Raw genomic sequence first — 16,335 nt, 5'->3', positions numbered from 1 at the left:
ATCTATCTATCTATCTATCTATCTATCTATCTATCTATCTATCTATCCATCTATCTACAAACACATATAAGTTTTCCCTCCCATTACCCTAATACTGACAAAGGACTCATGAGTTACAAATATCATCTTTCCATGAAGGAATGTAAACAGTTCAACCTTAATAAGTCTCTTTTGATTTCTCTTTCCTGTTTACCTCTTCCATGTCTCACTTGAGTGTTGTATTTGAAAGTCAAATTTTCTATTCAGCTCTGGTGTTTTCATTAAGAATGCTTGAAAGTCCCCTATTTCACTGAATGACCATTTTTTTACCCTGAAGGATTATACTCAGTTTTGCTGGGTAGGTGATTCTTGCTTGTAATCCTATCTCCTTTGCCCTGCAGAATATTGTATTCCATGCTCTGCAGTCCCTTTATGTAGAAGCTGCTAAATCTTGTGTTATCCTGATTGTGTTTCCACAATACTTGAAACGTTTTTTTCTGGCAGCTTTCAATATTTTCTCCTTGACCTGGGAACTCTGGAATTTGGCTACAACATTCCTAGGAGTTTTCCTTTGGGGATCTCTTTCAGGAGGATATTGGTGGATTCTTTCAATTTCTATTTTGCCCTCTGGTTCTAAAATATCAGGACAGTTTTCCTTGATAATTTCATGTAAGATGATGTCTAGGTTCTTTTTTTGATCATGGCTTTCAGATACTCTAATAATTTTTAAATTGTCTCTCCTGGATCTATTTGCCAGGTCAGTTGTTTTTCCAGTGAGATATTTCACATTCTCTTCTATTTTTTCATTCTTTTGGATTTGTTTTACAGTGTCTTGATTTCTCATAAAGTCACTAGATTCCAATTGCTCCATTCTAATTATTAAGGAAATGTTTTCTTCAATAAGCTTTTGGACTTCCTTTTCCATTTGGCCAATTTTGCTAAAAAGCAAAATTGGCTTTTTGGAGCTCTTTTGCCATTTGGGTTAGGCTATTTTTTAAGGTGTTATTTTCTTCAGCATTTTTTTGGGTCTCAGTTAGCAAGCTGTTGATTTGTTTTTCATGATTTTCTTGCATCACTCTCAGTTTTTCCTCTACTTCTCTTGCTTCTCAAAATCCTTTTTGAGTTCTTCCATGGCCTGGGACCAATTAATATTTTTCTTCGAGGCTTTGGATGTAGGAGCTTTGACTTTGTTATCTTTTTCTGGTTGTACGTTTTGATCTTCTTTGTCACCAAAGTAAGATTCTATAGTCTGACTCTTTTTGCACTGCTTGCTCATGATCCCAGCCAATTACTTGAGTTATAAACTCTTTGTTAAGGTAGGGGTCTGTTTCCAGTGTGGAGAATGTACTGTCCCAACTTTTAAGGGTTTTGTGCAGCTGTTTTCAGAGATACTTCTAGGGACCTGTACATTTTCAGTTCTTCCAAGGTGCTACGATCAAGGGCAAAGTGTTTACTCCTTTCCTGGCCAGTGCTCTGGTCTATGAGTGACCACAAGTACTCTTTTCTGTGTTAGAACTGTGGAGGAAGATTTCCTCTCCACCACTACTAGGAGCTCCACCATGCCAGTGCTCCTTCTCGCCCCAGGACTGCCACCCAGAACTGTGACCCAGATCCAAGTACAGGGAAAGCAAGAGAATCCTGCACCAGCACAGAGATCCCTACAATCCCACTCTGATCAGCCACTAGATTCCCCCTCAGTCTGTGGGCCAGAAGCTCCAGAAGCAGGACTGGAGCTGACACCACCGGTGCTTCTCTCTCTCACCACAGACACAGACTTTTCCCACTGACCTTCTAAGTTGTCTTTGGCATTCATGGGTTGAGAAGTCTGGAAACCACCACAACTGCCCGCGAGTCAGTACTCTGAGGCCTGCTCCAGGTTTGCTGTGGCCTGCGCATCCATGCCAAACTGGGCTCCTCTCCCCACCCTGCATGATATACCTTTCTAATCAACCATATAGGCTCTCTTGGGCTAGAAATCTGTTTCACTCTGTCTTTTTGTGGGTTCTGCTGCTTTAGAATTTGTTTAGAGCCATTTTTATAGGTATTTGGAGGGGTTTGGGGGAGATCTCAAGCAAGTCACTGCTTTTACTCCCTAAATTCAGTAATTTTTATATGCAATATTGTTGTCTTTGCAATATTTTTAAACAGATAAGCTAAAATAACTAGACAACAATCTTTAAAGATACCTTTAGTCATTCATTCACTTATTTGCCTGCCAAAGAATTGGAAGCAAGTGATGGTTGTAGCCGCTTAGAAGATTTATAAATGAAAAAATAAGCATTGATTTTCATTTAAAATCTCCTTCTGCCTTAATTCCCAATAAAAGTGTTAGTGATCCTTAGAAATTTTAAATCCTAGTTGAGTTCTTTCTCTGAGAAATATGAGTTCATTTCCAGAATAAGTCTTGTTTCATACACATTTGAAAAACTTATTGATCACTGTAGTCCCTTCTTTGGTTCTTTTCTTCAAAACAGAAAGGCATTTAGCTGTTTGTCCTCATCTAAATTAGCTATCTCTCCAGGAATTTTAACATTTTATAAGTGAACTCAATTGTAAAGTGATCAAAAAGCTGCTTACAATAAAGGTTTTTTCATTTGCCACTTCATTTACGTTTCTTTATGCAGCCTTAAATAAACTTGAAGATTTTGTCTAAATAGCTACTCTGCTAAGAACTGCATTTTTTGTCTTCCATCCAAACAGGTAAAAAATGCTCCATTTCTATCATTATAATCTTTCTCTTCCCCATAGCTGTTTGTAAACCACTAAAAGCTGATATATATGTTTGCAATTTTTCTTTTATTTAACCTGAGTATTTGATAATATTCCATGCCATAGTTTCAAGTAACCCAACATCTTATCCTATTTTAGAGATACTATGACCAGGTTTATGTAATTCAATTACATCAAATTTTTGTGTAATAGGCCACTTCTTTTTTGGGCTGGCAGTGAAGAATTCATGTTGTCCAGTTTGATAAGGGATCTTTTAAAAACAATTAATACAATTATTGGTATTTTACTACCTAGCAATATATTACATCTACATGCAAAGTGAATAAAGTGCAAGCTATGGTGTGGCACATTAAAACCCTTCATTAGCTCACACATGTCACATGAATTGAAATTTGGCTCACATGACATGCTACCTGATATCATTTTATAATTCACACTAAATTGAATTTATTATTAAAACTCATATTAATTACAACTTACTGTTTTCCAACCTAACTGATGTTAACATAAAGATCGTTCATAGTTTAAAAATAGTAGGCATATGAAATCCATCAAAGCCTGATTATACTAAGAACGTTTATAAAGTCAGGAAGATAAAAAAGAAACATGAAAAGAAACAGGTTTGCTGACATTTTTCATGACCTATCCCATCAGCAAGACTAGTGGAATTGTCATATTTTGACTCCATCTTCCAAATTTCCCTATTTTTGTTATAAGTAATAATATTCTTCCAATCTCCAAAATATGTAACCATAGTATTAACCTCACTCCTCAACCCACATATCCAATCAGTTACTGATTTTTTTACATTCTACCTCCATAACATCTCTCCCATCCAACCTGCTTTTTCTATTCACAAAGTCAGGACATGAGTTCAGGCCCTCATTACCTTTTTGTCTGGATTATTGTAATGATTTCTAAATAGAACTTCATGTCTCAAATCTCTCCTCTCTCAAATATATTCTCCCATGTAGCTAACAAAGTGATTTTCTTTAAATACAAATCTGACCACATCACTTCTAGTCAATAAATTTCATTAACAACCTAATGCATCCATGTTCAAATGCGAGCTCCTCTTGTTAGCACTGAAAACCTTTCACAAATTGGCCTCAATTTACATTCCCAGATTCATTAAAATATGGTACTCCTCTTCTTGACCCAGCCAAAGTGAACCTGCTCACTGTTCCTTACATACAGAACTCCATCTTCAATTTCTATTCCTTTGCATTGGATGTCTCCCATGGTGGAATATATTCCTCCTTCTTCTTTACAAAGGAATCTTTCCTCCTCTCTTCAAGACTCAGTTCAAGCATCACCTTCTAAACAAAGCCTATCCCAATCTCATGAAATACTAGTGTCCTCCTTCCCTAACTTTTTCAAATTATTCCTGAATTTATTTTGTATATATTTACATATATATATATATACACACACACTATCTCTTAAGACAGAATACAACCTGCTTGAAAATAAAGATTATTTCATTTTTAAAAATCTTATCTCTACTTCCTAGCACAGTACCTGGAACATAGTAAGTACTTAATAAATGCTTGTTGACTGATTGATTCTATACTCATTGTAATATATTGATTATAATATATTGAATAATACATTATTCAATGTAATATATATAATTTATAATAAAAGTAGTTAAGTGCTGTAAGTCCCTAAGAAGAAATCAGTAAGAATTTTTGAACCCGAATAAATACATGTAGAAGAAATTAAGTATATAGCATGGTGAATTTAAGAACGTATTTGATTCTACAAAAAATTCAACAAATATAAGAGACTCTCAAAGTATCTTTCATGTTTAAACTAAAATCACTCAAGTATTTAAGATAAATAGGATATGAAATAACTGTTCAATGATCCAATGAATGCTGATATTAACTATAATATAAAACTAGGAGTTGTTCACCTAATTGCGCTTAGTGTCAGTAAAGAAGTCCTAATGTCTAATGGAGTCAGGATTCTTCAAATGCTCCTGTTCTCAGATGACACTACACTGATAGCAACAAGCTGTTAAGACCCTGCAAAATCTCAGCAAAATCAACATCAATAGGAAAGGGAATCAAATTTATACACATATATATGTATAAATTTCCCATGCAATATGACATGCAGTCATAAGAGTAACTTGCTGAATTAATCATTATGTACTTCTAAAAGTTATAGCTATCAACTTCCAGTGCCAAGATCGCAGAGTGAGGCATGAACTCCCTGGAATCCTCCCAAATTCCCCTCCATCTAACTTGAAAAAATCATCTCAGAACCGATTTTGGAGCAGGGAAGCAGCTTACTAGCTCAGCAGGAAAGGTCTGTCTCACTGTGGTGGGAAGGGAGCAAGGTCCAAGAGTAGCAGCCTCAGGCCACACAACAGGAGGCCTGTAGCTAAGTTCCAAGCCTGGGAAATTTACCAGCAAGACTCTACCCTTCTCTAAGCCAACAGCCTTTACAGAACAGGCAGCACCACCCCAGCTACATCAACCACAGAAAGGCCACTAGGTAGGTCTAGCCCCCATTTCTGACCAGTAGCAAGGTCCTGCCCCCAGGGGTCAGCCAGCAACAAGATCTCACCTTCAGAGCCGGGCCTCCACACCAACCCAGCAGTAAGATGTCCCCTCTCCACTCAGGCCAGAAATAAAACCCTACAACAAAAGGACTCCCCACCCCCAACCCCGCACCAAAGAGAAGCCAGCAGCATAGCCTCCCTCCAATACAAATCAACAACTAGGCTCTGAGGCCCATGGAAAGCCAGCAGCAAGGCCCGAAGCCCCTGTACAAGAAGGTTGGTACATTGTAAAAGCAAAAGCCAAAATAGGTAGAAAAAAACAAACAAACAAACAAACAAAAAAGAACTTGATTATGGAAAGTTAGTATAGTAACAAAGAGGATCAAGGCACAAACTTAGAAGATGTCAAAATGGCTACATGTGAAGCCTCAAAGAAAAATGTGATTTGGCCTTAGGCCCAAAAACAACTCCTGGAAGAGCTTATAAATAATTTTAAAAAGCAAATTAGAAAAGTAGAAGAAAAACTGGGCAAAGAAATGAGAGTAATGAAAGAGAACCATTAAAAAACAGTCAACAGCTTGGTGAAAGAAAGAAAAAATGGGGGAAAATATACAAACATTTACTGAAGAAAATAACTTTAAAAATAGAATTAGCCAAATGGAAAAGGAGGTACAAAAGTTTACTGAAGAAAATAATTCCTTAAAAACTAGAATTGAGTAAGTAGAAGCTAATGACTCCATGAGACATCAAGAAACAATTTTTTTTGAAAAGTCAAAAGAATGAAAAAAAATGGAAGAAAATGTGAACTTTCTCTTTGGAAAAACAATTAACCTAGAAAATAGAATTCAGAAAAAGAAATTGAACAAGCCATTGATGGACTCACTAGGAAAAAATATCCAGGGCCAGATTGATTTACAAGCTAATTCTATCAAACATTTAAAGAACAATTAATTCTAATACTATATAGACTATTTGGGAAAATAGGTGAAGAAGGAGTCTTATCAAATTACTTTTATGATACAAATATGGTGCTGATCCTTAAACCAGGAAGAGTCAAAACAGAGAAAGAAAATTATAGACCCATTTCCTTAATAAATATAGATGCAAAAATTTTAAATAAAATATTAGCAAACAGATTACAGCAACTTATCACAAGAATAATACACTGTGACCAGGAAGGACTTATACCAGGAATGCAGGGCTGGTTCAATATTAGGATAACTATCAGCATAATTGATCATATCAACAACAAAACTAACAGAAACCACATGGTCATCTCAATGAATGCAGAAAAAGCTTTTGACAAAATACAACACCCATTCCTACTAAAAACACTAGAGAGCATAGGAATAAATGCAGTCTTCCTTAAATTAATAAGTAGCATCTACCTAAAACCTTCAACAAGCATCATATGTAATAGGGACAAGCTAGAAGCATTTCCAACAAGATCAGGGGTGAAACAAAGATGTCCATTATCACCACTGTTTTTCAATATTGTATGGGAAACGTTACCGTTAGCAATAAGAGAAGAAAAAGAAATGGAAGGTATTAGAATAGGTAAAGAAGAAACAAAGCTATCACTCTTTACAGATGATATGATGATATACTTAGAGAATTCCTACAGAATTAAGTAAAAAACTACTTGAAATAATGAACAACTTTAGCAAGGTTGCAGGCTATAAAATAAACTCACATAAATCATCGGCATTTCTATATATTACCACAAAGCCCAACAGCAAGAGACAGAAAGAGAAATTCCATTTAAAGCTACTGTAGACATTATAAAATATTTAGGACTCTACCTACCAAAACAAACTGAGGAACTATATGAACACAATTATAAAACATTTCACACAAATAAAGTCAGATCTAAATAATTGGAAAAACATCAGTTGCTCATGGGTAGGCCAAGTTAATATATCAAAAATGACAATTCAACCTAAGCTAATTTATTTTATTCAGTGCCATACCAGACTACCAAAAATTATTTTATAGAGCTAAAAAAAATAATAACAAGATTCATTTGGAATAACAAAAGGTCCAGAATATCAAGGGAACTAAGGAAAAGAAATGCAGGGGAAGGTGGCCTAGCCACACCAGATCTTAAATTATATTATAAAGCAGCAATCATCAAAACTGCTTGGTACTGGCTAAGAAATAGAGTGATGGATCAGTGGGATAGGTTAGGTATACAAGCGACAGCAGTCAATGACTATAGTAATCTCTTATTTAATAAACCCAAAGACCCCAGCTTCTGGGATAAGAACTCACTCTTCTACAAAAACTGCTGGGAAAACTGGAAAAGAATATGGCAGAAACTAGGCACAGACCAAAATCTCGCACCATATACCAAAACAAAGTCAAAATGAGTTCATGATTTAGATATAAAGGCTGATACTATAAGCAAACCAGGAGAGCAATGAATAGTTTACCTGTCAGATTTATGGAGAACAGAAGAATTCATGACCAAACAGGAGATAGAGAACATTAGAAAATGCAGAATGGATAATTTTGATTACATCAAATTGAAATTTTTGCACAAACAAAGCCAATGCAACCAAGATTAGGAGGGAAGTAGAAAACTAGGAAAGAATTTTTATGACCAGTTTCTCTGATAAGGGCCTCATTTCTAAAATATATAGAGAATTAAGTCAAATTTATAAGACTGCAAGTCATTCCCCAATTGATAAATGGTCAAGGGATATGAACAGGTAGTTCTCAGATGAAGAAATTAAAGCCATCTATAGTCATATGAAAAAATGCTCTAATCACTATTGATTAGAGAATTACAAATCAAAATCACTCTGAGGTACCAAATCACACCTATCAGATTGGTCAACATGATAAAACAGGAAAATGATAAATGTTGGAGAAAATATGGGAAAATTGGAACACTAATGCATTGTTGGTGGAGTTGTGAAATGATTCAACCATTTTGGAGAGCAATTTGGAACTATGCCCAAAGGGCTATAAAAATGTGCATACCTTTTGACCCAGCAATAGCACTTCTAGGGCTATACCCCAAAGAGATCATAAAAATGGGGAAAGGACCCACATGTACAAAAATATTTATAGCAGCTCTTTTTGTGGTGGCCAAGAATTGGAAATTGAGAGGATGTCCATCATTTGGGGAATGGCTGAATAAGTTGTGGTATATGAATATAATGGAATACTATTGTGCTATAAGAAATGATGAACAGGCTGACTTCAGAAAAACCTGGAAGACTTGTATGGTCTGATGCTGAGTGAAGTGAGCAGAACCAGGAGAACATTGTGCACAATAACAACCACATTGTGCGATGACTAATATTGATAAATTTAACCCTTCTCAGTAATACAAGGATCTAAGACATCTCCAAAGGCCTCGTGATGGAAAATGCTATCCACAAAGAAGAAAGAACTATGGAGTTTGAATGCAGATCAAAGCATACTATTTCCTATTTCTTTTCGTCTGTTGTCTTTTGTTTCCTCTTCCTGGTAGTTCATCCTACTGGTTCTAATTCTTACTTCACTAATATGAAAATATGCTTAATAGGAATGTATACATATACCCTATATCAGATTGCGTGCCATCTTGGGGAGGGAGGTGAGAATGGAGGGGGAGAAAAATTTAAAACTCAAAAGCTTATGGAAGTGATTGCTGATCAAAATAAATTAATAAAAAAAAGCCAAAATAATGAAAAAAATTGAAGAAAATGTGAAATTCCTCTTTGGAAAAAGAATTAACCTAGAAAAAAGAACCAGGAGAGATAATTTAAGAATTATTGGACAACCTGAAAGCCACAATTAAAAAAAAAAACAGCCTGGACAACATCTTTCAAGAAATTATCAAGGAAAACTACTCTGATATACTAGAACCAGAGGGAAAAACAGAAATTGAAAGAATCCATCAATCACCACCTGAAAGAGATCCTAAAATGAAAACTTCCAAGAACATCATAACAAAATTCCAGAGCTCCCAGGTCAAGAAGAAAATAAGGCAAGCAGCCAGAAAGAAGCAATTCAAGTATCATGGAGCTACAGTCAGGATTACACAAGATTCAGCAGCTTTCACTTTAAAGAACTGGAGAGCTTGGGAAATAATATACCAAAAGGCAAAGGAGTTAGGATTACAACCAAGAATCATCTACCCAGCAAAACTTCTTTTGTTTTTTTGGGGGTATCATTCCATCAAATTCACCTTATATATGCACTCTGTTTATGTATATGCCTTCTAATTGCTCTTATAATAATAAAGCTCTTAACCAGTTGTCTAGTGAGTTTGATTTTGGCATTTTGCGTCTGTGATCTGTGATCTCTGTAGCCTACTTGTGTCCACCATGGATTTTTCCATTGTTCTTTGAGTTCTTTGTGGTTTTTTTGTTTTTTAGTTCATTGTGGTCTTAAGAGTTACAAATATTATATTACCATATAGGAATATAAACAGGTTAACCTTATTGAATCTTTTATGTTTTCCCTTTCTCATTTTTTTTAACTCTTCTATGTTATAAACCCAGAAAAGAACGCAAATCATGTTTTTATAAATGTTTATATTTTTTTTCCTTTGTTTTTGCACAATATTTCTAGAGTAGATAAATCTCTCAACCACAGGCTTCCATTGCTGTTATCATTTTTTCTCTATTTTAGAGTTGCCTGAAACACTGACAGCTTCAATGACTTGCACAGAATCAGAGTCAGTTATGTGCAAGGGGTGGAATTTAAATGCAAATCTTCATGGTTTTGAGGTTAGCTCTCTATCCATTATACTATGCTGCACCTCTCTAAGGCCTAGGTTCAAGTGCCATCTCTGATACTTAGTGTCTGTGTGACCCTTAACAAGTTACTTAACCCTTCCTGCTCTAGGCAACTACCTAAAACTATAAGTTACGGAGAAGATGTCACCGGAATTGGTGGAAACAATTTCCTTACCTGAATTTCCTATAACAATAAAAATGATAGATCCAGTTCCCATCCTTCTTCTTTATTTTCATACAGCTTGATTTTTGTCAAACTTTGTGAAACTTAAAGGCTTTGTTTTCAATGTAGGAAATTTAATTTTTATTTTGCTATTTTTCCTGTGCACTGACCTAAAATAAAGCTAAGTTTTCCAAGATGGGAAAATGTTCTCACAGATCTCACAAATTTGCTCATTCTAACTGGCAAATTTACAAAAAAGAGTCACAAAGGAGCTTCTAGAATGGCCACTGGATAATTTATGTTTCAAAAATAACAGTAATGTGATTTAACAACCACCAAAACAGATTAACTCACATAGCAAATTATGATGGTTAAAAGATGTGAAAAAATTGTTAGCACTGTCATCTAGGAATACTTTAGGACCACCACCAAGATTTTCTTGGGAGAAAAAGTGTCAAAATAGACATTTTTGTTTTAAGTTTTAATGTGAACCTACTATGGTTCCAATAGATCAAACAAGCATTTAAGAAGCACCTACTCTATGTGTTCCAGGCCTAGTGTTAAGTGTTGGGGATACAAATAGATAAATGAGCCTTGGCCTTTGAGAAACTTATATTCACCTAGCAGGAGACAATATTTTTACAAATAAGTAAATAAACAATATATACAAGATAAGTACATAGGTATTGGACAGAGATGGGAATCCTTAAGGAGAATGTGAACTGAGCTTTGAAAAGAGATGGGGATGCCAGGTAGTGAAGATGAGAAGGAAAAAAATTCCAGCACTGGGAGGATGGGAAGAAGTACAAGCCTGTGCATAAATACAGAGTCAGGTAATGAAATGACATGTAAACATTACATTGGCCAACTTGGCTGCATCTTAGAGAGTGTGACAGGAAATAATGTGCTATCAGTCTGGAAGAGAGCCTGGAACAAGATTATGAAGGGCTCTTAAATGTCAAACCGAGGAGTTTGTATTTTATTCTAAAGGCAATGGCAGGAGCTCTTAGTGGAGATAATGGTCTGAAAAAATAAGGAGGGATACAGTGACTACTGGGTTTAGCTTAAGAGAAGTGAGACCTAAGAATATTTGGAAGGAACAAGGTTAAAAATCAGTTATGAGAATTAAAAAAAATATAGGTAATACTTACCACATTCAAACTGACTGAAGTGTTTGCCTTTGGTATAGGATGGCTGTATAGTGATTTTAGCATATCATTCAAATCATTTTCCTGAGGGGGGAAAAGGGGGCATAAGACCATTTTATAAATTGATCATATTGAAAATTAATGAACCTTTGAAACAAAATTACTTATCAAGACCAATTTTAAGCACATATAATTTAATAAAAATATTGAGTTCCTATGTATTTCTGATGTCCATTTTCTCTGCATATTTTCTTACAACCACAAAAATTGTAATTCTAATAAATATAAACTCTACCTGTGGAAATGCTTGTCTCTGGGAAATGGTAATAGCAATATTTGTTTAATATAACATTTCTTCTGACAAAATCTGTTTATTTTCTTTACTATGAAAAGCATACAGCAGTGATAGAAGATAACTCCAAAAAGATAAAGGTAGTTCTATATTCATAAATCACATTTTCCTCTCTGAGGAAGAAGCTGAGTCTTTAAAAGAACAGCAGAATTTTAATGTGATGAGTGTATTAGCCACACCTAAATCTATACTCTACTAAAATGTGCAAGAAGTAGAAATTACTCTATGGATTCCTTCTTCACTGGCTACTGCTGTCTGATATTCAGCCCAAAATGTAGTAGTCACTAAGCAAAAGATATAATATTTTATTTTCTATGAATGTTTACTACAAAGTATACAGATCATATGATTATAATATGTGTATATAATACAAATATATCACATGTATAAAGCAAAACAAATGTACACAACTTTTATATTTATTTTATTTTTTTAATTTGCTATTCTTTGTTTTAAAATTTTCTTTAACTAAGATACTACATAATTAAAAAGGCAGAGGAGTACTAGGCATTTGGGGGAATGCAATAGGAGCTTTTGAAGAAATTAGAATAATAATAATTGCTCACATTTCTCTAGTACTTTATATTTACAAAGCAGTTTCCTCAAAAACCTGGGAGTTAAGTAGTGAAAATATTATTTTAACATTTTATAGATGAGTTAACTCTTTCTATTATTATTAATATATATCAATTTAGGGTGGCAAAAAACTTTATAATACTTATGTCATTTGTAACCTACGAAGCAGCATAATAGATATTATCCCCATTTTACAAATCCTAAAATTGTTCCTTAGTGATGTTAAGTGACTTATCTGTCACTTTTAATCCACATCCTTATCTTAACTCTACTCTATTCCCTATGCCCTATGTTTCTACTACACTGTGTCACTTCTAAGAATATAGCTGATTATGTGTTTTCTCTTGACTTTAACAATCCACAGTTACCTAAACTGAGTCATAAAGGGTGACTCTAGAAGCATATATTTTTATGAATTTATGACACTGATTACACCTGAAAAAGTTAATTTGCAGCCAAGACATTTTATGATTAATCATTCAATGAGTTTATAGAATATTATAGAAAACAGTGCATGATTTGCATAATTTTCTTGCTAAGTTTGTTTTCACCATGATGGATTATAATATTATTACTGTGCATATGACTGTTTGCATACACACTGACACTGAAAAATTATGTGTTTGTTTCATTTTTAAATGATTAAAAAATTGTTTTCCTAGAGGTAAGAAAGGGCCAATTTTCTTGATAACATCAATTTATATTATTGTTAACCATGAAATATAAGATATATTTGAGGATATAAAAACAACTTAACAAAAAAGTATAGCTTCAACAACAAACCTAAATAGAAATTTGCTAAATATTTTAATATTCCAGAGATTGAATTTATCAACCTCATAGCATGACATATGATACTTGGACAACTATTAATTTGTAAATATGAAATAAGGAATAGAATTAAATCATTCAGAATTTATATGAATAATTCTAATTCTATATGTAGGTAAACAAAAATAAATTTTATGAAATAATCAAAGAAATATAATTCTAAGCTCCACTTCTATGTTTCCTAAAACATTCATTGCAACTATTGACATATTGTTTCTGAGGATTTTCTTTGGAACATAAATGACTTTGGAACATAAGCATAAAAATTTGTAGATGAAAAATTTTTAACAGTGTACTGTATATACTGTACCAGTGTGTACTTTAACCTTAAGGCATTTGACTAGTAAATTTGGGGTCATTATTAAGTATTTTGTTCCTTTCTCTTTGATTTAACTGTGACCTTAATTTTGAAAACTATAATTCAACTAAGGGGTAGATGAGAGGGACTAGTCTTGTGATTTCACTAGCATGGTAAACTCCCAGGTGAGGAAATTCTCTGGAACAACGTAAGTAGGCAACTTCTCTACAACTTAAGAGTTTTAGAGTTGTTCAGAGACCTGAGAGAGATAAAGTGATTTTTGCACGTCACATAGCCAGTACAATGTCCACTAAATCCTAGATAAAAAGAGCCAAATATCATCATCTCTCAATTATCGGTGAGGAAGTTACACAACAAGTAATTATTTATGGGAAATTTTAAATTTCAGGTCGAGTACTCAACATGCTTTGGAAATAGCACAATCCATATTTGCAGTTAATTTGTGATAAGAGGATTCAAACTAAGTTTAACATTAATTTAATTATATTATTATTATTCTGTTTTCAAAAAAAGTAAGCAAATACAAGTCAAATAGAGATGACTTTTGGTTTATTTATTGTTATAAACTCTGGAGGCAGCTAGGTGACTCAGTGGATAGAGCACTGGACCCAGAGTCAGAAAGACCTGAGTTCAAATCTGATGTCAGATATTCACTAGCTGTGTGATCCTGAGCAAGTCACTTAATCTCCATTTGCCTTAATCCACTGGAGAAGGAAATGGCAAACTATTTCAGTATCTTTGACAAGATCATGAAGGGTCATAAAGAGTCAGACATGACTGAACAACAACAATAACATGCACTCTGTGAATTTCCTCCTTGGATATTATTAGTGCCAGAAGATGGGTATTCTTTCATAATATCCTTATCTAAAGATTTTTCCTGTTTAGCTATTTTATATATTTATGGATTTCTGTAAATCAATCTCTCAAGTAGTTTTGTCCCCTAAAATGCACATAACCATTTGTATGATTTCTTAAATTATTAAATGGGAGAAGAGGGGTCCTAGAACATAATTATTATAATTTATCTCACTGATGTATTCTATATATTATTTAAAAATGTTGTGGCAGGGGCAGGGAATAAGCCAGATATTTTATTTACTTATTTATTTTTAAGATTGGGTTTCCAGAACTCACTAGAAGTACAGGGACTCATTCATGAGTGGGGGTACCATATCAGTACTGATGAGTACAGAAGCTCTAACCTGCTTCTTACAATGTGCATCAGTTTACCCTTCAATCGGCAATCTGGTCACCTCCCCAGATACTCACCATACTGATATCATAACAGTGAGGACACCTGATTGACAAAGCCTACTGCAGCTCTGAACACTAGTGCTTGAGTAATCTACTAGCCTTAGCCTCCCTGATAGCTGGGATTTCAAGCATGCGTCGCCACCACACCCAACTTGTCCAATATTTTTAAAGTAACTTCAGACACTCGTTTTGAGTCAAAAGCCCTTGAAAAGAGATACAGTCAATAGCTTCATCTAAAATCAAATCCTATAAAAGAAGTACTTGCCATCTTTTTTCAGTTTAGTGAAATTTACTTCCGATAACTCAAAATAATAATTATTATTGTTGTCATTATATGAGAATGGAAAGGAGGGGAAGAAATTAGGATAGATGTGGTAGTTTGTTCAAGTTTATATAAAGACTGGAAAAAACTATTCGTTGGGGAAAAAACTATACTTGGAAAAAAGCTACAAACCTAGAAAAATGTTAATAGTACACTTTTGAAACCAACTTCTCACTGATAAAACTGGAAAACTGTAAAGATAGTCAGTTTGATGATACAAAAGTTATCATCTGCCATTCAAATAACAACAGTTTAAAGCTCAACATTTCAGAACAGAAGATTTGAAGTTTAAGAATCTAAACAAGGCAAAACAAATAAAAGCAACCACTTTGTGCTTCTATGAAAAAGAAAAAATTAATTGGGAAAATTCATCTAATTATTTATTCTCCAGGCATATGTAGCAACTTAATCACAATAGTTAAACTTGTCTATGTCAGAATATCCCATCAAAAATTTTATATTTTACCAAATGTCAGAAAATATCATCTTCAAGCATTTTAATCTGAAAAGATCTGGCTGGTCACTGTCTTTTTTTTTTATACAACTATATAAAGCAACGGGCAATGTTAAAACTAATGAGATAAAGACCAAGTAAATCTATTGCTTCATTATCCTGGAGAATGATGCACTGCTCAGAAAAATATGAATTTTGTTGATTTGTTATTTAAATTAAATGCTGCAAGCAGTTTGCTTTCATCTTAAGGGACAAAGAAGTAAAGCAGCAATGGACTAACCCTGAGCCAATAAAATTTATCTATGAATTCTCACTTACTAGAAATGACAGTGAAAAGGAGAAATTTTCTCCTTTCTCCATCCAAATAGAACAGTTAATGCTGCTGTTACTGAATCATTTTGAACATAAAACTTTATTTTAAACACTCCCCCCCAAAAAAAGGATTGCTTACCAGTTCCTTAGCCAAATAATCTGCCAAAGTATTTAAAAGCTTGTAGTACACTTCAAACCATGGAAGGTAGCTGAAAAAAATATTTAAAATATGTATATAGAAAGAACTGAAAATTCATATGGCAATTAAAAAGATAATGCAAACATTATTTAAAACATTTGATGTTATTCGAGACTCAAAAAATACATTGATAAATTAATGAATGAATATAATATTCTGTTCTAGGCATATAATTTTTCCTAATAGCTGTTTAAAATATATCAGTTTCAACAAATTAGTTGCATAATTTACCATCTTAATTAGATTTTTATTCAATATTTTTATTACATGCCAAGTTTTCTTAATTACTTAGTTGTATTCTATGATATTCATCAAAAAAATTTTAAAGATGAACACAAACTACCATAATATAGGCAATAACTTGATTTAACAAAGTGAAATCATATTGTTTTTAATCCAAAATATGCTTGTGCAAATAATATTTTTCATATAGCATGTTATATCCGGA

General features: G+C 33.8%; 1 protein-coding gene across 4 annotated transcripts in view; it reads right to left on the bottom strand.

Annotated features, from left to right (window-relative positions):
• The window catches only part of DENND1B (DENN domain containing 1B), a 390,124-nt gene that overhangs the window by 190,000 nt on the left and 183,789 nt on the right, over positions 1 to 16,335 (bottom strand). For all 4 annotated transcript variants that reach the window (XM_027843462.1, XM_027843459.1, XM_027843461.1 and 1 more), the window contains exons 6-7: positions 15,828 to 15,897; positions 11,269 to 11,349 (exon numbers count right to left, since the gene is read on the bottom strand). In XM_027843462.1, the coding sequence (XP_027699263.1) occupies positions 11,269 to 11,349; positions 15,828 to 15,897 (151 nt within the window). The remainder of the gene's footprint in view (positions 1 to 11,268; positions 11,350 to 15,827; positions 15,898 to 16,335) is intronic.

The sequence above is a fragment of the Vombatus ursinus genome, unplaced genomic scaffold (genome assembly GCF_900497805.2).
Source record: "Vombatus ursinus unplaced genomic scaffold, bare-nosed wombat genome assembly UNPS02014909.1, whole genome shotgun sequence".
NCBI classification, from domain to species: domain Eukaryota; kingdom Metazoa; phylum Chordata; class Mammalia; order Diprotodontia; family Vombatidae; genus Vombatus; species Vombatus ursinus.
Note: the sequence above shows the minus strand (reverse complement) of the source record. Positions and strands in the feature narration are given on the sequence as shown.